We start from the raw sequence: 21,670 nt of genomic DNA, 5'->3' as shown, positions 1-21,670 counted from the left end.
ATTCAATCCAGCTTATATTCTTTGCATTCAGGGACTTTTCTTTCACCTTTTAATACTCGGGACTACAAGCCCCAGAATGCAAAGTAAAACTCAGGTAATCTATTTATTTTATTTATTTCATTTATAACGCACACAAACAGCTCAAAGGCATCCAGGCGTTGTTACAGGTACACGTAATGTGTGTTATGAATGACATCAAATCTTTTCAATTACATCAGCACACACAAGAAATGTTACAGATTGGGAGAAAAGCTGTGTTTTTAGTGCTTTTCGGAAAACCCAGTCAGATTGTTCCGCTCTGAGTGCCGGGGGGAGGGAGTTCCATTGTTTGGCTGCTAGCTAGGGTCGTTGGAACCACTGGCTTTTGTACGTTTAACTTTGAGAAGGAGTAGACGGTCAGTATATGGTGTCCTCGTGGGTCTTGTGTGTACTGTAGTCGGTTTTTGCGAGAGGTGGTGGGGCTGTGTTGGATAGGCATTTGTGGGTGATGGACAATGTCTTGAAGGTGTTGCGGTCTTGGATGGGCATCTAATGGCTTCATTGATACAGATTTGCCGTTATCACCTTCTTCAGTGTTGTCGTAATCAGCTTTTACACTGCGCCACCGCGGGTGTTCTTTGCGGCATGAAGCCTAGTCTAGGTAGTACTGTAGAGCATAGAGTGGATAGGTATAATGTTAGTAGGTTATAAAGTGTTGTACATTATTCAGTCATTGCCTTTAGCTTTCTCGAAACAGTTGCTGAATAAGATAGATAAAGCTTTCAAAGATTGTGTGTGGGAGGATAAAAAAACAAAACAAATTCCTCAATGTGTCTTAGCCCGTGATGTCAAATGTGGGTGAGCACGCTGCCTACATGATGTTGTGTCACCTGCTGCCGGTGCCCCTGCCCAGGACTAGAGCTGCCATCCTCTTTGGCCATTCCACCGCCGCTGCCACAGGCTCCATACCCTGGCCTGTGACTGGTGACTGCAGTGGTTGCGTGATCCCACACGACCGCTATAACAGGAAGTGCCCCAGGAGGAGTGCTGTCGCTCCTGCAACATCCAGGGTACAGCGTGTGTGCGCGTCGCTTACCTGTTTCTGTGTCTTCGGATGCAGACCCTCTGCTTATATGGAACATTGGGTGCTCAGGGGAATACTTCACATCACAATCACAGGGTTCCATTGTTTCAAACTTCTGTCAGTCATCCACTTACTGGGGTTGTGGTGGGGGGGCACTGCCACATTCAACCTTCTTGTGCTTCTTCCTGCACTTTCTCTCAGGAAGGAATTGGATGCACCATTCACACACTCGGTCATAGTTGATGTTGGCAAATGTAGCGCTCACTATCCAAGGTAGTCAGGCAGTACCCATGCCCGTTTATAGAAACATCTGAATCACATGTACTGCATTATAGGCACATTGTCTGGCCATTAAAGGCTTTACACTACCTATGACAAGCCCAGGGCAGAGCAAGCCATACCCCACTAACAGTCCATGGAGCCCACAGCCAATTTTACGAGGGGACCTACATAGGAAACGGGCTGTCTTGTGACACTGTGCACTGAGGAACCTAGTGTCTAAAAGGGTGGGCACTTGATATGTGTATTCCTAGTAAGCCTTTTGATCAGTGGTCTTCAAACTTATTTGGCCTCGGCCCCCACTGAGCAAAATTTGGGCAGGCCAGTTCCCTCCAAAAATGCCAAATGGCGAGTATATACAAACGGCTATGAACTATTGCGGCCCGTCACCACACCCTTCTACCAGTATAGTCCCTGGGGTCCCCCATCTGTTCCCATCAGTCTCTGGACTCCTTCATCACACTACTACCCAGTCACTGGGCTCTTCTCACCCAACCACAGACCCTGGGCTCTCCCCACCCTGCTCCCACCACTATCCCATGACTCCCGCCCAACCTGCTCCCACCACAGTCCCTGGGCTCCTCTCACCCCGTTCCCAACACAGTCTGAGTGTCAGTGGGAGCTGGTGAATTTTTTAAGTGGCAGGGCATAAATATTTCCTACAAAAAATGCCATTTCGACTGAGCGCAGCGTGGGAGCCCGAGCCAATTGTTGTGGTGGGTTTTCTGCCCATGAATTCTTTAAAAATAATGAGTTAAAATGTTGCATTTTAGAGCGTACTATAAAATGAAAAATGGTTAAAAAGCCAAACAGTTTGCAATTGGTGCTGGGGGGGGGGGTCAAAGGGGAAAACATGGTATTTTGGACTGGACATCTATGATAGATATCGAGTAAAAAAAATATACCATCCCTGTCCCCTGGGCTCTGCAGCACCTCAGAAGGAGATCTGATTTTAGCAGTTTTAAAATGCTTTTGTTGTACAACCCTCCTTCCTCTCTCTACCCCCCCACTCTCCAAAATCAGCTCAACGGACCAAAACAAACACAAACACATTCACACAGCAATCACTCTATTCATCATACGATAACCCATCACCATACCCTCACTCATAACACAAGCATACACGCATCCATACGCATACTTAAATAAAAAATATATGAACATAAACATGCCTTCTGCAGGGGCCTGCGCATGGGTGCTGAAATGCCCCGCTCCAGGTTGCCTTGTCCGTAAGTGTGAGGAGGCACAGGAACTCCCCCTCGCACATACAGACAAGCATTGCCCCAGCCAGCATTTCAAATGAGCTATGCAAGGCTGGCGAAGTAAAATGCCCCCAGCGTTGCATGGCTCAGTGAGCATGTGCAGCTGGGGAACTGAATTGTCAAAGGGAAACAGTGTTTCCCTTTGACAGTTCAGCCAGCCCAGGGGCACTCCTTCAGCTGGAAAAAGCAGCTGAGGGAGTGCTCAGTGTTTCATTGGTCTGGCTCTTCAGCTCCTCCATAATGGGTGAGGGGGCCACTGAGTGGACACCCCGTCGCCCATTATAGCTGAGCTGAAAGGCTTGGACTTGCCTATAGGGCAATAGGGCAATGGCCGTACCAAAAATGCAAAATGCTAGTGTAGGCCAGTCAAAATGGGGCCCTTTTTTGGCTAATCTGGGCCAATTTGATGAGTTACTTCACTATGCAGCTAGTAGTTTTGACGATTTAGCTGAATAAATATTTTTTAAATATTAAAACAGTCTGTGACTAAAGGAATGAATATACTTTTGCAACTGTGGGCCAATTTTTCATTGGTGCCCGTGACAATTTTATGGTGCAGTCCAACCATTTGAGCCACCCTACCCATTTCCTCGAATCTAAAAAAAAAAACAAATCAAAGAGGATTTTTTTTACATTTGATGCTGGGCTCTCGCACCCCCCTGGGATGCGACCGTGCCCCCCTGGGGATTGGGACCCACAATTTGAAGAACTCTGTTTTAGATGATGGTTCGGCAGGTAAAAAAGTCAGTTAAGTAAGAGAAAAATCAAAAAATACTCTGGGCATGAGAGAAGGGTAATAGGGCACGCTTATATTATGATCCCTAGCCATGTGCATGCCCGATTTGGTGCCCTTGTGGAGAGGAATGGCTTGTTGGCAAAAAAATGCCCTTCTTTGCCTATGTTAATAGCATGTTTGGAAATGCTACTTAAATGTCTTGTCATTGTTTTCCCGACAATTGTGTCTTCTCATCGTGCGAGAAAGACCTTTTTTGAATGATCGGACCCTACATGTCGCATCAATCATGCATGTTCACTGAAGTGATGCAGCGTGGAATCTGAAAATGCAACTTTGTAAGACATCCCATTGATTTGCAGATTAAAAAGCAGCCAATCAGACAAAAGGGTGTCTTTTAAAAAAACAAACACAAGAAATAGTCTCTCTTCCTTAACCCTTCCACTATAATCCAAATGTAGAGCATTTATTTATTTATTTATTTTGTAGATTTATGGCAGTGCACAAAACCCTGTGGCATCTAGATGCTAGTTACAGCACAAGTGCGATAACACATTCCACGGTGTGTAGGGCTGAAGCGTATAGTTACATATTAAGGGTAGGTCGAGAGTGCACAGTCGATAAAGCCTCACCTCATGGCACGGGGGGCTACATCAATGTGCAAATAGGCATGATAAAGACATGTGCATTGGACCACAGTCTATAAAGCCTCACCTCATGGCACGGGGGGCTACATCAGTGTGCAAATAGGCATGGAAAAGACATTTGTGTTGGACCACAGTCTATAAAGCCTTACCTCATTGTGTGGGGTGCTACATCAGTGTGCAAGTAGGCATGATAAAAACATGTGTGTTGGAGCACAGTCAGTAAAGCCTCACCTCATGGCACGGGGGGCTACATCAGTGTGCAAACAGCCATGAAAAAGACATGTGTGTTGGAGCACAGTCTATAAAGCCTTACCTCATTGTGTGGGGTGCTACATCAGTGTGCAAGTAGGCATGATAAAAACATGTGTGTTGGAGCACAGTCAGTAAAGCCTCGCCTCCTGGTGCGGGGGGCTACATCAGTGTGCAAATAGGCATGAAAAAGACATGCGTATCAACAAATATAACTTGTACAGATTTTATCTGCTCTTGACATAAATGAGAATGGACATAGTGACTAACACGTGCCCATGCATCTAAAATATTTCTTTTATAGTTTTTGTTTGGTGAAGTCTCTCTTTTTTTTTATTACAGAGTTCCCCTTCATTACATATGCATTCCTTAAATGTAATCTGTTATGCTTGGCACTGGATCCCATGTTCAGGATGAACCCCCAAAGCGCATATTTTATTCTTGTGTTTAGTTTAATTTTAAATATGGTGATGACGTGTTTTTAATTGGTGTAACGTGCCGAATTGTTCAGGCTTCTAGGCACAGTAATAGTAGGTGCGGTTATAACTCACTATCGTGTTATTTATTGGCCTCAGAAAGAGGAAGGGCTGAGTCGGCCCTACCGGGATTCGATCTCGCCAGGTTCAAGCTAGTCCCATGGCTGAGACAAGCTCTTAACTTTTCAGCTTGCCTTGGATTCTAGGCCTGCAGACTATGGATGTGCTGTAGCACTGGGACAGTGCTTAAGCCAGGATCTAAATCCCAGCTGTGCCAAAACTTTCTGCACTTTCCTTCCAATGTCTTTCAGGTTAACAAACTAACCTGTGGTATCACTGGTGTAGACTTTTAATTGTTTTATATCCTGCCTTTCAGTTGTGCAAATAATCCACAAGTGTCTGTGCGTATCGACACCATTCATCTTATTATTCAGCCTTGCCGTGTTTACTTTGTAGGTTTCAAGTTGTGTCTAAAATTTAAGAGCACCCCAGTTGTTTGGCTGTGCTGCTGGCGTCTAACGTGACCAAGGCCAGTTCCTTATGGTTCAATATCTGCATTGCCAGAATCAACATAAAGGGTGATTTCAGAAGGGTCCTCCTGGAATGCTCCTCTTGGAATGTTCCTCTTGGAAGGGCTCCCCTAAAAGGTCCTTTTGGAAATGTACTCTTGGAAGTTTTTTCTTGCAAGGGTCTTCTTGGAAGGTTCCTCTTCCATGGGCTAATTTTGAGGGCTCCTTGGAGGTTTGGTCTAGGAACATCCACATTAAAGGGTTGACTTGGGAGACATCTCTTGGAGCTGTCAATTTGGAAAGGTCAGCTTAGCAGGGTAATCTTGGAAGTGTACTCTTGCACCTTGGAAGGACACTCTTGAAAGGGTTCTTAACAGTGGCCATCTCATACTTTTCTAACCAATGATTTTGTAAATTGTCTACAATCAAATCTTCACATTAGTCTGGTAGCACACTGGGATAGAGCAGGTGATGCACCATAATACGTGAGGATGTTTTCACAGTAGAACCTGAAATAACCTGTTGATTTCTGAAGATGTTTTGCGCAGGACATCCGTGAGAAATCAACTTCAGGGGCACCAGCTGTCCATGTATGAATATTGGTTTCTAAACCATCGCAGAGGACAGACAGTTTCACGAAGGAAAGAGGTGCACTCTGGATACTGACAGGAGGATAATCGGTAAAGCAATCAGTGTTAACTTTTCTAGGTTATTTGGTGCCAGTACCAAGGAAGCAAAGGGTCGTAAATGTCACTAGGGGCCTTCGGAGAAGGACCAGGGGGACAGAACCACAATGTACCTGGTGCTTGAGATGATCTTGATGCTTGACACCATCGAGTCAGTTCCAGGACACCTTTCAGCTCCTGCGACAGAGTTCAAGATGGGAGACAGCTGCGGTATCAGGCAGCAGGCAATTCGGCAAGCGAGGCTGAATGGACGGCTGCAGGCTGGCCTACACATTGGCTCAGGGTCAAGAATTATTGTCTCTGTGTTGGTTGATGGATGTGAAATGGTGGTTGAGGTTTCTTGGATGGGTTTAGTGATTGGAGCATCACAACAGTCAGTGGGGCAGCTGGTTGAAGTTCGATGGCTCGACTGCCTCGAAAATGTCCTTAAAAGATGGACTCTGGTTGGTGCTTGTTGTGGAACTCCTCCTAGCTTCTTCGCTGGGCATGCAATGTCCTTTAAGGCGGACGGCACGAAGCTGAGGAGAGTGTTTGCAGGCAACGGTATTGTCCTTTGGTCAGAGACTCTCTGGCACTTCCCACCTAGGAAGCTTGCTGGCATAACCTAGCAGGACATGCTGTGTACTGGCTGGATGCCGGCTCTGGGGCTGCTGGACGGGTCCTCTGAGTTTGGTATCTCCCTCTGTTCCCTGGGAGATGCTTAGGGGATGGATCTTCCTTCCCTCTGAGATATCCTGGCCTTCCTTCAATGGCAAAACCTTTAAGGCAGATTGTACTTTCAGCCAGGGATCAAATGAGTCCTCCTTTTTACTTTTTTCTAAGTCGCCGGATGATCTGCCAGAAGAGGGGCTCAACCCTCTTTTAAAGCTAAATGGATACCCACAATTGGTGCAGGCTAAGCCTGCCTTAATGAAACAATGCTGGGTCCCCACCAACAATCTTCTGTTATGAGTGAGGTCATACCCATAGTGCTTTGCAACAGGAAAGGTAAGGGGTGACAACATGTACTACTTAGTCCCACCCATCTTATTGTATGTTGTGGATCAAAGTGTTTAGTTAATTGAACTCTCTATGGCTCCTGATCAAAGCGCAGGTCTCCCTTGAAATTTGTGGTGAGAACAGACTTTCTGTCTCCATCAAATCACATACTTCTTTCCTCTAAAAGGGGTTCTCTTTGCAGGGGTTTACTACTGTAAACACATGTACCAGGCATGCCATTCTCTGCCCTTCATACAGAGGGGTGGAAGCTAGCTTCAAGCTGACACATGGCATATCAAAGAGGTGTTGGGGTTTCCTACCCTTTGTTAGTTTTGTGATCAGGTCTCTTTGCAGGTCTGCTTCAAATAACTCCCATCAGTATGTGCTGCCACCACACAGAACTACAATGGGCAGGGCGGATCCATGGAGCCTTTGATATTTAATTAGGCTGGCCATGGCAGAGAAAGGTGCTGCCTTCCCCCTTCCTCAGATGCTTTCATGTACTCCTGGCTGTCACATTCCAGCTAAATGTGACAGGGAGGACTGCGCCTGTAGGTTGTGTCCCCCAGAGTACACTTGACTATGTGTTTGTTATGCAACGAGCATAGGAAAATGTGTGCAGATTAGCTCCACACATTTCCGAGGTTGATCTCTCATTATTCCATTTCTTACAAAATTTCAAAAAAGCCCAGGCGAGCGCACACTCTCTGTGCGGATGGTCGAAAATCGTCACAGCATCCGTAAGGAGTCTAGCTGGGGAGCACGGGGCAAAGGCTATATGTCACAGTATGCACTGTAGCTTGGGGAGATTACTGAGGCAATGCTAGCATACAATAGAAACAGGGTACATACCAAGCTGATCTGAGTTGAAACCGGTATTCACAGGAACTGCAGCGGCAGGAGATGGCTGTACGCAAAGAGAGAGAGACAAAGCAAAGACAAGCAAATATACTGGGCAACACGCTTTTATCAGAATAAGGGGTGTACTGGAATATGATAAGGGGTCTCCACAGATTAGGGAAAGCCCTTAGATCAGTACCAGTAGATTACTCTTAACAACGGTCATACAGCAGTGTCAAAGTTAGGTGTGACAAAGACACAATTGTACTCGGTGCAACGGTAAAACTGGAGACCATATACTGAGGCAGGTAAGACTTCAATGGACTAGGCAAAGGCAACAGAAGTCTTTCCCTTATCTGATCTGAATGGATACCAACCCAGGGGTCACACTGTAAACAGATTCAAAGCAGAGGCACAACAGTGGACCAAGATATAATACAGGTAGAAAGCAGCATTGAAAGAAATAACCAGGTACAGGACAAGATAGAGAAACAAAGTACAAAGCAGAGACTGGAATATCAGAATATACAAAGCAAAGGACTAAGGCACGATAGGTCACTTGCAACACAACGAATATGAGGGATTCAGGAAACTCAGAGTACTTAAGAACAGGCACTAGAACTATGAACTGAAGTCGGGAAATATTGCAGGCAAGGAACAAACAGGAAAACCTCAAAAGGCTGGGTTTGCAGAAAGAAAGAGAGACAAGCAAGGTAGAAACAGGACAAGCCTATGAAGCAGAAATGCTTACAAAAAGGGTGTTTACAGAAAGGCAGAAAAGATATCAGTTAAGAACTGAATGTCTTTAACAGCAAAACAAGACAAGGTTATAGAAATCAAAAGCTGGAAATCAAGTAAAGGTTCAAAAACAGGCAGGCTGCAAAAACAGACCGGAAAGGGTGCTGCAAGCAGGAACAGCAAATATGATTCAAAAGCCAAAATTAGGATGTTCAGGAAAGGTCAAACAGGAGCACACGTACAAACTCCCAGTGGAAACAGTTGATTGATAACTGCTTCTGTTCAAAGTGAGCTCATAAAGGCCCTCCCAGCCAACAGGCCAACAGGGTGGAGCTAATTGCAGTCTCAGGCAGCTTTGATCAATTAAGCCCTAGTCTGCAACAGTGGATTCTATTTAAGGGCTCTCCAGCTCTCTGCAGCCTAACCGGCAGTAGCTTGGAACAGGTGAATGCAATCAGGGCCCCTCCAGCTCTTAGTAGCTTGCTGCAAACAAATGTACTTAGTATGCCTCCCCCAGCCCTCTGCCCTTTGGGCAGCATACATGTACCAGAATGCATCTGCTGCTTTAACCCAAAACCTGGAATGCAACATGAAATTAGATTGGTCCAAAACTGCAGCGGTAAAACAAGTAAATGAATGCAGAGCCAGTTTGCATGTTTTAACTTTGTAAGTATACCATAAACATGGTGTAGAGGAGGAGCCGAGTACCCCCACCTCAACTGTTTCACCCATATTGCCTATCTGTTGGGAGCCAGAGTATGAAAACCGTGCAGTACCTTTGAGAATACCAATACCTAAGACAATCCTAGAAGCAAGATTCCCATTGAGAAAACCATACCTGCATATAAGGAAATATGATGGCCATTTGAATAAGATTGCTGACGTACATAGAGGATGTAGGGACGAGAGAATGAAGATATTCTATAAAGCATCGAGAGAGTACTAAGGATAAGTGACATCTTGGGATCAAGGTGAAGAAGCCTATGCCACAAAGCTGATGAAGATATCAAGTGATTTTACACGTGTACAGCCGCGGCCGAAACGCAAGCAGACGAAGTAATCATAAGGCTAGCTTTATAGTGAATAGATTGCGGGAAGCGCCAAAATATATTTTATATATATATATATATATATATATATATTATAATTTTTAAAGTACTTAACATCAACGATGTAAATTTTAAATTTACGGAACAACAGAGCCGCACATCTATTATATTCTTGGACGTGGAAGTTAAGATAGAGGAGCAAAAAATGGAGTCCTGCCTTTACAGAAAAATCACAGGTGCTAACATCCCACTACACTCAAATAGTGCCCATCCCAAGACTCTTCTATGGAGCATTCCACATGGAGAGTTTATCCGCATCAGACGTAACTGCAGCAAAATTGTGGATTTTGATTTAGCCAGCAGAGTAACGGCTCAAAACTTCCTACAACAGCAGTACCCAAAATAAATCATCGAAAGGGCATATCTAAAGGTCCGAGAAATGAATAGACACAAAATGTTAACAACATCTAAGAAGGACCTAGCAAAAGAAGAGGAGCAAAACACCACCAGACTAATTCTGACATTTGGAAGCCACGCCAGTATCATCAAACGGATAGTTAATAAGTACTGGAAAGTACTGAAAGCTGACAAAGATATAGGCGGTATGCTACATAACTATTGTAGCGACCAGGATGGTTGAACTGGATGTTGCTTGAAGAGCCTCCTCTCTGTTGAGGGAAATAAGCTCTTTTTGATGATATGACTCTCTGCTGCGCTTAATAGCAGACAGAGAGACCGATCTCCCAAAAGAGCGGGGAGAACACACCGCCACGGACCCAGCTGAAAGAAAAAGACAAATGGTAAATACTTGGTGAGAGCAAAGACCAGCACAAGAAAAACCTCACAAAAGCAGGAAGTACCTTGGTCACCCACTCCCCTTGTAATTGAAAGGAACAAGAATGGATTTTCCCCTGTAAGTATAGAACAGATATTAGATGCTATTTTGATGGTTTCAGATAGGATATAATAAAGATGAGTTAAGGAGGTCTTACCTGAACAGGGAATGAAATAACCTAATCAATCCAGACTAGAAAACAACGGAAGTACAAAACAATAAACAGGAAGGTTAGTAGGGATGCTATACGCGGGCGGCACGAGGAGCGCACTAGATATGGGTAGGTGCACTTCTCAGCAAGGCGTCCCTGTGTGCACTTTCAGAAATGAGTCTTTGTGTACAATCAGCAAAGCGTCCTTGCGTACACTTGAGGAAATGGAGTCGGAATCCACAAAAAGACACTTGAACTGAAGAAGGGTATAGTTCACAGTATACCTAAGGTGAAGTATTGCAGGAGGCTACACAAATAAGGTAGCCATTTTTCAGTAGCTCAAATGTTCCAAATAGAAAATGTAACAGGAAGAACTCAGCCTCGATTTTGAGAGTCAGCTGGGGAGGTGAGGAAAACAAGGTGAAGGCGGTGGTTGGGTAATTCAGGACAAAAGTTTCAGTACGGGAAGAACAGCGAAAGGCAATCCAGTGGACAGGTAGTGAGGTCTGGTACACAGGCGGGCTAAAGACAGTACAGAATCAGGATGCAAGCAAAACCATAGGGCAGGCAAAGGTCCGGTACACGGGTAGGCAGAAGAATTGAGAAATCTCAAGGCAGTCCGTAAATGGAAAACAGGAACTGGTACACGGGAAGGCAATGATTAAGAAAGGCACAGAAGATGAAACTCCAGATGCCGGTTGCAATGTTAATCAGAAGCAGCGTCCTTCCCGCTGCAGTGCCTAATATTACCCAGGAGGCGGAGCGCCGTAAGCCCGTCAGAGCTCACGTTCCGCATAGTCAAAACTCCACGCAAAAGGTAGGTTTCCTGGGAGTTGTAGGCAAAGGCTGGATTGTTGATACTTTTAATGTTGTTGACCCCAATCTCCAGGGTAACTGCCAGCGAGAGAAGTAAGGGGCTGAGAAACGTCGGATATTGTGGCAAAGCGTCACGACTTTGGTAGGTGCCTTGAAAGTGGTCTGTTTCGCCTGGTGTGATGAGGAGGCGAGCGAGTCATTCATACCCCGATGGGTGACAACTATCCTGACATTACCTATCACAAAAGTGCCTCCATAAAAGACTTGCTGGTGAAAAGCTACATGGCCGTTGAAAGGAATGATACGAACACTAATCGGCTCTCCTCAACAGGAGTTGGCTTCTTTAAGTGTACCAGATGTAAGATTTGCAAATATGCAAAGAATTGCAAAAGTTATGAGCATCCCATATTGCAACATCTGGTTTACATTAACAGCAAAATGACATGTGAATCTGAACTGGTGGTGTATGCTTTGATGTGCCCATGCCTAAAATGGTACGTTGGAAGTACAAAATGCAAGCTGAAAGTACGTATCTTGCAACATGTTAGAGCCATTACTAACAAGGACTGCTCTTACCCCATGGCCAAACATTTTTCGGAAATGCACAATGCCGACCCAGCCTATCTTACGTTTTTTGGCATACATAAAGTCATTCCAGGTCCCAGGGGTGGTGATAACGAGAGAACACTCCGTCAATAAGAGACTAAATACATTTTAGACTTTGAGAGTAAGACACCGCTGGGTCACAATATTGATGAGGAGCTTTACACCTTCTTGGGGACATAAGTACTACACTGAATATGATACAGTACCCCTAGCAGCCCATACATTTTTATGACCTTATACTATAACCTTTTATTGTTTGGTTTGTTGGCATGTTTTCATTTCTTCCTTTTTTACTTATCACTTTTAATCTTTCACTTTTTTATGGTGACTTTCAATTTGACTCATATTTTGAACCGATTTGGCAAAGTTATAAGGAGGCTCTTTTTTGATGACTAATCTATTTTAGCATAGTATTTGAACAGTGGTATTTTTATACATTTTTAGACAGCTGATGGTTTTAAAATAGTGCGTTTATGAACTCAGTTCTGTGTTGGGATTCTGGTACTTCTTACGGTGTGTATGCATTTGGCACTTTAGAGCATCTCTTTTCCTTTTATCTCTACTTCGACATCAATAAGTTAAAGGATGGTAAATATCGGACAGATAGCAAATATAGGAATATACCATCACAAAGGTATTATTTGAGGTAGGCTATTAGTATGTGACATTGTAAGATATTCGTATCTCTGTGTTGCATTTTGTAAGAGAAAAATCTTTTTAATGTATTGAAGTATTTAAGTCCACAACATTGCGTTAATAAAATGACAGCATGGATGTTCTAGTATCGTTTTCCCAACAATGGACTGTACTATATATGACTGCTCACTTTAAAAACAACATTGTAATGCTATGAATTGTATTTGCCCTGCTATGGTTTAAAAGCTAGGTTTTGTCTGCAAAACAAATGTTCATGTTATTAGTAATGTGAATCAGTAGCCCAAGCCAAGATGGCTAACCACTATTATCTTGGGTCTATAAGTCACCTTTTCTATGTTTTTCACTGAGGTGGGGGTGTTTTTTATAAAAACGAACTTCCTGTGGGTGATGAGTGACTGTGAACAAGCCACTGGGTAGTGGTGAAACGCATCAGGCTGCCGTCTGGCTAGAAAACTCTCACTGGGAGATTTTTCCTTTTTAAATTGCTGCAAAATGAAAAAATAAAGGTTGTTTCATATAATACAACCGGAGTTGCAGTGTTTGCTGTTGGTTTTCTGTGTTTACTACGTTATTGCAACACTTTTTGTGGAGTGCTGCTCGCCTGGACAGTTTCTGTTGATGCCGTTCGTATTTTAAATATATATGTAAATATATATATACAAAATCAAGTAAAGAATGGATGTTTCCACTACGCATTATAGCAGTGCTGGACTTTAACAAGAAGGCCTCATTTCTAGTGTGTCGCAGTTAAAAAGCAGCTTGAATTATCGAATGAATCTCAGAAAGCAAAGTTGGATGTGCCAAAGAAGCCAAGGTCTTATCAAACCGGAGCAAACTGACATTGGATACAAATCGTGTGACAGAATAGAGCTCCTGTTCAGAAGGCATGAACAAAAGACATCAGAGGTTCATTAAAAAATAGTATTTTAAATGCACTAGAAGCTCGATTTCATGGTCTCCAGTCATGTGGACGGATGAAGTTGGATGAACGAGATGGTCACACCTACGCACGAGGGAAGAGCGTGCCTTCACTGCCTAAATTTCTCAGAGCTAAGAACACTCTCAAGACCGATCTTCAAAGCTTAATTGACATTAGGCCACTGAGGTGATGATGTACGATTATGCTAATTGGTGGGAAGCTATGCTTAAGATGCGCTCACCGGCACCTGGATGACCAGCCTGCATGCTGTTAGACGTAGGTGGAAAAGTACTGATCGAGGTTAGGGTGCCAACCAATTTAAGCGGACAGCGTAATTAAGGGTCCTATAGTTTGTGTGGCCAATGGGACGTCGTACATTTAGTGACGTTCATAATAGTCATTTTTAGGGAAGGGCTTAGTTGCCCCACCTGATGTTAAGTAGCCTATTACATTTACTCATTATCCCATACTAGCATGGATCATATACTTAGATGTTCACCGAGAGCCTATCGCCCGTACTCATAGATTTGTGTAGTTTGCCACGTAGGATGATGTTAGTAACACGCAGGTTAAAGTCATTGATGACAAGTTTTCTGTATAAAAGCTCAGTTTTTTATAAGATGCTTTGAGTAAGAGGATCGAGCAAGTTCGTTGATGTTCGTTGTACTCCCTGTTTTAGACAATTGATATTAAAACAGTTATCCTTTTGCCAAATTACTTGAGTCATTTCGATTATTGATGCATGAATAGCAATCTGCATCTGCAGGGTAATTGCTACTCATCTTAAAGGGCTGAGCTATTCAGTTCAAGAGTCTCTGAATGTGCGGCTGTAGCAGTGATGGGTGGCAGGTGAGTAGGATCATGACAGCATCTCTGACCATGGCAGAAAATGCACATCTGTGAATCAGAGGAGGGCTCGATGCTGGAGCAGCATTGCTATCAGCAGGCAACTTTCCCATCCCCCCATATGGATGCAGGTATTGCTCTAAAATGCCTGTGGGCCTCATCCTCACCCTCGGGGAAATACGTTCTTCAGTGGCAGGTATCTCCCTCAGATGTATATAGGTGCTTTCCTCAGATGTGTGCAGGTATCATGATCACAGATGCTCACCTTTCACCCTCACCTCTCTGGTGCTTCTTCTAACAACTGTGTACCTATCCGCCTTAGAAGGACTCAGGCATTGCAGGTTTAATCCCGCACTGCATGTGCACAAGTATTGTCTTCAATTGTGTGCCGGCTTATAATGGATCAGGCACAGGGGTGCAGATATTGCCCTCAAACGGATGCACGTTTTGCTTTCATAGCTGTTGAGGCATGTTCCCCATCGTCAATCAGGTGTCACCTTCAAAGGCATTCATGGGTGTGCAATTGTGATTTCCATAGGTGTAAAAGTATTGCCAAAAATGATAGACAGAAATTCTACAAAACAAATGTGTAGCTATCATCACATCTACAAGGGTGTAAGTATCCCCCTCCTAAGCATACAGGTATCACTGCATGGGGCTGGAGGTATCACTTCCATAGTTATGCAGGTTTCTCCACTGTAGGGATGCAGGGATCTGCCAGAAATGTGCAGTCATCACCAACACTGTGTTGAAGGTATCACACTAAAAGGGATATCCATATCAGCATTGCAGTGAAGCGGATATCCTCCTTCCAGAGATATGTACATCGGTTCACGGGTGAGGGGTTATCCCCATTGATGGTGGGCAGGTGCAATCCTCACAAGGATGCAGGTGTGATTAAACAGGCTTACAATTACCAGTTCTTTATGGAAGCTGATATTACGCCCTCGGTGATACGGGGACAACACACAAAGGGCTGCAGGAATCACTCTTACTGGTGATGTGGTGACTGCAGATCTATAGTTTAAACATTGGAAGTTTCGAACACTACACATTGAAGGTGATATATTCCTGGAACACCCCTGTCCTGCCCCCCTTCTTCTAGTTAATTTCCCCCACCCCTCAAAACCAAAGCTTTTTTTTGTAATATTAAAATGAGATTCCGTCTCTGTTTCTCTCCTGCTACCACTTTACGTCTTCTGCTTGGTTTTATATAAATGGTTGGTTCTTTTTTCAAACTTTTCCTCACTTTTGTTTTTCATATGTTAGTCTATTCACAATTTTGTCAAAGTTTAGTCTTTCAAACTTTGTGTCTCTTGAATTTCACACTAGATACCAGTGTGACTAGCTCCACATTTGCTGGTTTGTTCTAAATGATTGTTCTCCTCTTTGCTGTACCCCCATCCAGGCACCCCTACGTGGGCAAAAGAAGAAATCCCTGAGTTCAAGGTGGAGGAGGGGAAGTCGGTGGTGCTGCCGTGCAACCCCCCCGTCAGTGCGCTTCCGCCCCGGATCATCTGGATGAACAACAGTGAGTAGCCTCTGAGCCCTCCATCTCACTGCCCAGCTGTCTCGTACAGACATTGTGTGACGAAGGAAATGTCTCGGTACCAGTGGTGCAGGGCGGAATATCAGTTTCTAAACCATCAATCAGCCCCACACCTCTAGTACACCGGAATGGATATGAACAGATTGGATTGAACAAGCATACAATTAAAATGATAAACCTCCTTGTCCAATTCGGTAATTTGGACGGAACGGCAGGCTTATCTCCTCCAGAGGTCATGAATCCTTGGTTATTTGCAACACATCGAAAATACAATTATTACCCAATGATAAAAGGATTGTCCAGCCAAGGGTGTATAAAAATAGCTACTCTATTATTATCACAACAGACAATCTAATAACACTACTAAATACAAGCCATCCTGTAAAGGAATGCGGAGAACAGACAGTTTCTAAGAAGGAAAGGGGGTCACTCTGGATACTAATACGAGGGTAGTTGATATGGTAATATCCACAATAGTTTTTTTAAAGGCTTCTTGCCTTCAGCAAATAGGGATAAAGGGTCTTAAAATGTCTCTAAGTGCCTTCTGGGAAGGACAAGGGGGACAGAACCACAATGCACCTCTTGCTGTAGTTGCTTTTGCTGCTCAACAGCATCGAGTCAGCTTTAAGGTGCTTTTCAGGCTTCTACGACAGAGTTCGAGACGGGAGTCAGCAGCCGGTATCAGGAGGCAAGATGGTTCGATGAGTGAAGCTTGGCAAATGGCTGAAGGCTGTCCTCCACGGCGACTCAGGTTCAGGAATCGTCTCAGTGCTGATCAGCGGTTCTGAAGCGCTGAAACATCTCGGGTTCATTAACTGACTGCAGCTTGGCAGCGGTAGTTCGATGTTTGACGGCGGTCAGTGTTGCAGGTGGTTGCGAATCGAAGAACTCAACTGGCTTGAGAAGGCCCTTCAAGGCGGACAGTGGCAGGTGCTTCTCATTGCACTTCTCCCTGCCTCTTCAGTGGGCTTGTCTTTTTCTTTAAGGCAGACAGCCCAGAGCTAGGGAGTGTGTTGCAGGCAGCTGCCTTGTCCTTGGTTTTGGGTTCGGAAACCTTGTGGCACTCCCTGTCGAGGAGCTTGCTGCAGAGCCTAGCAGGGCACATTGTGTGCTGGATTGGTACCTGTTCTGAAGTGGCTGGAGGGTTCTCTGAGTTCTTTTCTTCCTCTGTTCCCTGGGAGAAGGTAAGGGGGTGGATCTTGCTTCCCTCTTTCGATGTTCCTGGCCTTCCTTCACTGATGGAAGCTGTAAGGCAGACTGTACCTTCAGCCGCAGTCCAAGGACGAGTTCTTCTTTTTGCTTCAAGTCAAGTCTTCAGATGATCTGCCTGAAAGAGGGGCTCTAGCCCTCTCTTAAATCCCAGTGGGCCACAGTGACTGGTGTAGTGTAGGCTGAGCCTACCTTAGTGAACCAATCCTGGGGTCCCTACCAACAATGTTCTGTATGTGTGAGGTCATAACCAGAGTGCTTTGCAACAGGAAAGGGTAAGGGAGTTCTAAAGGAACAACAGTGTCCCACAACCAATATGGCTGAACCCTTCTCTCAATAGAAAGAGTTCTGGACTCATCCCCCCACCCCCTGTGATACTAGGTCCCACCCACCTCCTTGTCTGCTGTGATCAAATAGTCTCTCTGGTTAATGGTTCTCCCTCTGTGGTTCCGTTTTAAAATGGCAGATCTCACTTGAGTGTGCTGAGAGACCAGACTCTCTGGCTTCTGCAAACCATGTGCTTGTATCTTATGAATGGGGTCCACCTAGCGTGGGTTGTCTAGTGCAGAAATAGACTCAGACATCTCAGTTCACTGTCATTGATAATGAGTGGCGTTAGCTGACTTTAGGTTGTCACAGTTACATATGAAAGGTTTGGCTGGATTTCCCGTCGTCTTCGTTATCCTCTGCAGACTGGCCTCATGGTGGCCTGTTTGAAGTACCCTGTATTGGTATGTTAATCACTGCCACCTGCTGCAGGGCTAACAAAAGAGCAGGGTGATTCCATGGAGCCCATGTAAGTTATTCAGGCCGTCCATGGCCGGGGGAAGGTCCCGCTGTCCTCTCCTGCCTTATTCCAACTTAATATGATGAGAGGGCTGTACCTGTAGGGGGTGTCTATGCCGGAGTGCACAGGTCTATGCATTTTTTGTGGTGTGAGCATAGGAACATGTGTGTGTTTTAGCCCCACGCATTTTCCTGAGGCAGGTCGACCATCAACTTGTTCTCACACCCTCATTAACTCTCTGGATAAGTCAATTTCTATTTCTGAGCCCGGGCTTGGGAGCGCTGTGCTGAAACATCTCAGTGATTCCAACCAAAATCCCAGCATACTGTTTTTTTGTTAAGTAATTAACTTTTACATTTAATTTTGTCAGCCTCATGCAACTGTCTCTCAAAGACGCTATTTGACCACAGGCTGAGTCTGACCTATTTTGAGTCCAGTATTGTAATTTAAAAAACATGGCAAGCTTTGAGAACTCCCAATTTTCACAGGAGATGCACAGTGAGTTTAAATTATGTCCCAAGGAACACACAGCAGTGAATCTGCGATTCTTTCACGCAAAGATCCAATTTGTTGTTATGCATTTTGTTAATCAATGTGACTATCCACATAAAATGAGACTTTACGTTTTTGCATGTCAAACTAGCAGACATCAAATATGTAAACTACCATATTGAAAGAGTTGTGTTATTGCTTGCTTTCATTGTCTAATAACTGATATTTGTTTTCCTTATTTATAATTATAGTGCTCATTGGGGTTTAAAATACACTTTTAAGCACTGTGAGGAAAAGAAGAGTCTAATGATATGGAATTTAGCAGATAACTGGGGCGGTGTGTGGGTTTTCAGTTCTCAATGTTCCATCACAATTACAAATGCCCATTCATTTACATATTAGAAAAGGCACTGCCAGTAACAAAGAAACATATTAAAATAGTCATTGCCAGACTTTTCAAATCAAATTCTGTGTTTCATATGAAAACTCTCAAGGGACCCCATGGGTGACGGGTAAAGACCAATGTGTTCTACGCCTGGCGCGCTGGCAGCTCTTGGGCAGCGGGTCTAGATCTCCTTTTGTTCTGCAGGGGGGGGGGCCTGAAGAAGTGGTTATGGGCAGTGCGGGTGGTGGAGAGAGGAGTGGGGAAAGGGTGCAGCTTTCCCCAGAAAAGGCTGCAGGGGCTTAGCCATTCATTGGGATAACGTGAAAAGCTTTTAATTTTCCCCTCGCCACATAGTTGAGTACCAGTACTGTCTGGCAGGCTTTGTGAAGTGCAGGTACTCAAATGCTAAAAAACAAAGAAGTGCTGGTACTGAGGGCTGGGCAGGAACAGCCTTTTTAAAGCACCATTTATAGTCAAAAATAGCTCATGAGGGTAATTTGAGGGCAGCAGCAATGTGGATACTGCACTGTTACTTTCGACTATTAGTCTGCGGAACACATTGGGCCTCATTATGAGTTTGGAGGTAGCCATGGTGCTATTAGCTCCATTGCTGCCTCCATACCGGGCTCCTTTACCGGGTTCCTGCAATGGGGATTTACCGGGTTATTCAGACATAGGAGGACCCGCTAAGTCCTCCTTGCAGGAACCATTCACCATTCCCATCTGAGCCCCCATAGGGTTCAATGGGAATGGGGATGGAGGTAACAACGGGCACATTACAAGTGTCCCGTTGTTACCTCCCTCTTCTCCTTGCGGGACCCGGATCAGACGTCCGCAAAGGGAACCTCGTAATCGGCCCTGATGGAATGAAGGGGGCTGGTCCCGTACCGGCACCCTTCATTCCGTCAGCGCCAGGGTCGTAATGAGGCACATTGACAAAGTCCAGGCTACTTTTGCGCAGTTGAAGCTATCATTACATGTTTATGATATATTTCTAAATCGGAATTGATCAATGAATAATGGATGCCCTCAATGCTGGCGCAATTATTTCTCATTGCCCTATTGCTTCCAAAACGTAACATTAAAAGCACAGCCAATGACCCGTGCCGGCTCCGGGGAAGTTGCTTTGCAGGACAGCAAGTGGCTTTGCTCTCTTTCTCAGTGCTGCTCTGTTGCAGTGCAATTCTTCCAGTCTGCTTTCCCTGGCCTTGATTTGTAAAGCCGTACCTGATCCATGTGGAAGTGCATTCTTCTTGAATTGTAATGTATTTTTTCCAGTGAGCCTCCTCCCCCCTATCTGTCCCCTTTATTTAATCAATTCTTTTGTTTGTCAATTTAACACTGTCTTCAATGTCTCTCTTATTGCTCCCTGCCCATGTCTCTGCCCAGTTTTGGTCACCCATTGCATTTGTGGCAGAATCCCTGATCCTCTTCCCGTTGTCCAAGTTCAGTCTTTGCCCTTTGTCCTGCCTCCTGGGTACATCCATCCTTCTGGTCCCTTATACAATTTCAGTCTCAGCATCTTCCCACTTATCCAAGTGCAATCTGTGACCTTTCTTTACCACTGGAAATGTTGACCTTCATCCCTTTTTACACTTTAACCTTCTCTCTTTTTTTCCGGCTTCATTCCTGTCCCATGTTTTCTTTTTTTGTTGTTCTCTGTGTCTTTGTTATTTCAATCCTTGCTCGGTGTTCCTTTCTTAGTTTGGTGCTTGCTCTGTGCCGTTCTCCTAATTCAATGCCTGCACCATCTCTTAGCTCAATGTATTTTCCTTCTCCCTTTTTTTAAATCAACGTTTGCTTCATATCCCTTTCTTAGATCAATGCCTGCTCCCTCGACCTTTCCTAGTTGAATGTCTTTTTACATTCCCTATTCTTAATCCATTTTGCATGTCCCTTGATAAGTCCAGCACAGTTCCCATTTCTCTTTCCAAGATCATTGCCTGGTTTCATTTACCTTTCCACACTTGAATCCCTAGCCCTTGTCCATTTTCCCAGTCCTATTTCTATTTCTCTCCCCAGTTCAGTCCCCCCGCCCCCTCTGTCATTGTCCATCTGATGCCTCTTCTGCCTCCCCGGTTCACTGTGTTTTTTTGTCTTCAACCTCTCCTAGAGTTGCTCCATATTCTGCAAGACGAGCGAGTGTCCATGGGCCTCAACGGGAAGTTGTACTTTGCCAACGTGGTGGCCAACGACAGCCGGCCAGACTACATCTGCCACGCCCAGTTCATTCAGGCGCGCACCATCATCCAGAAAGAAGCCATTAAGCTCCAAGTTACACCAAGTATGTTTCCATTGACATCACTCTGCTCATATCTCTTTCAAGCCTGTAACCATGTTATTAAGGGTTTAGTGTCCGGTGTAGAGACATCAGTAACATTGCTGTCAATGTATGCAGATACATGTAGATATCTATGCACTGCAGTTAAGTACAGGAGCTGGTAGAGGGCAGGGTTGTCCAACTACAGGCTTCTAAGGACGTATTTTCAGGATACCTCTCATTAATATTCATACAATTAATTGGCATACAATGATTTTAAATGTATGCAGATTTTTTACCGTGAATATTAATGAGGGATATCCTGAAAACCCATCAGGTTTCCGGCCCTCGAGGACTGGAGTAGGACAACCCTGTTATAGAGGTTTACTGTATTGGGGTTGCATGTGATTTTTGGAAACAGTGACTTAAAGAAAATCTAGTTAAAGTGGCAATGGGGGTATCGACCATGCACACATAAGTTGTCAAATTGAAACGATTGAAAGAAAACAGAAAGATCTAAAAACGTGCATTTCTACCGGGAAGCATAAAATCAAAGTTCAAGCTTGCTTGTCCATCCCTGAGCACGTGGCCCATGATTGGTTACCGGCCCGTATAGGACAATGGCCGCGAAAACCCACTAAAGGTTCAC

The 21,670-nt window shown here is 44.6% G+C and overlaps 1 protein-coding gene across 9 annotated transcripts in view; it reads left to right on the top strand.

The window, feature by feature from the left end:
* L1CAM (L1 cell adhesion molecule) overlaps positions 1–21,670 on the top strand; it is a 791,676-nt gene that overhangs the window by 618,191 nt on the left and 151,815 nt on the right. For all 9 annotated transcript variants that reach the window (XM_069645402.1, XM_069645399.1, XM_069645400.1 and 6 more), the window contains 2 exons: positions 15,748–15,870; positions 20,875–21,045. In XM_069645402.1, coding sequence (XP_069501503.1) covers positions 15,748–15,870; positions 20,875–21,045 — 294 coding nt within the window. The remainder of the gene's footprint in view (positions 1–15,747; positions 15,871–20,874; positions 21,046–21,670) is intronic.

This window comes from Ambystoma mexicanum, chromosome 2p (genome assembly GCF_040938575.1).
Source record: "Ambystoma mexicanum isolate Mex_15411 chromosome 2p, UKY_AmexF1_1, whole genome shotgun sequence".
In the NCBI taxonomy this organism is placed as follows: Eukaryota; Metazoa; Chordata; class Amphibia; order Caudata; family Ambystomatidae; genus Ambystoma; species Ambystoma mexicanum.
The sequence above is the reverse complement of the archived record's forward strand: the minus strand, read 5'-3'. Positions and strand labels throughout refer to the sequence as shown.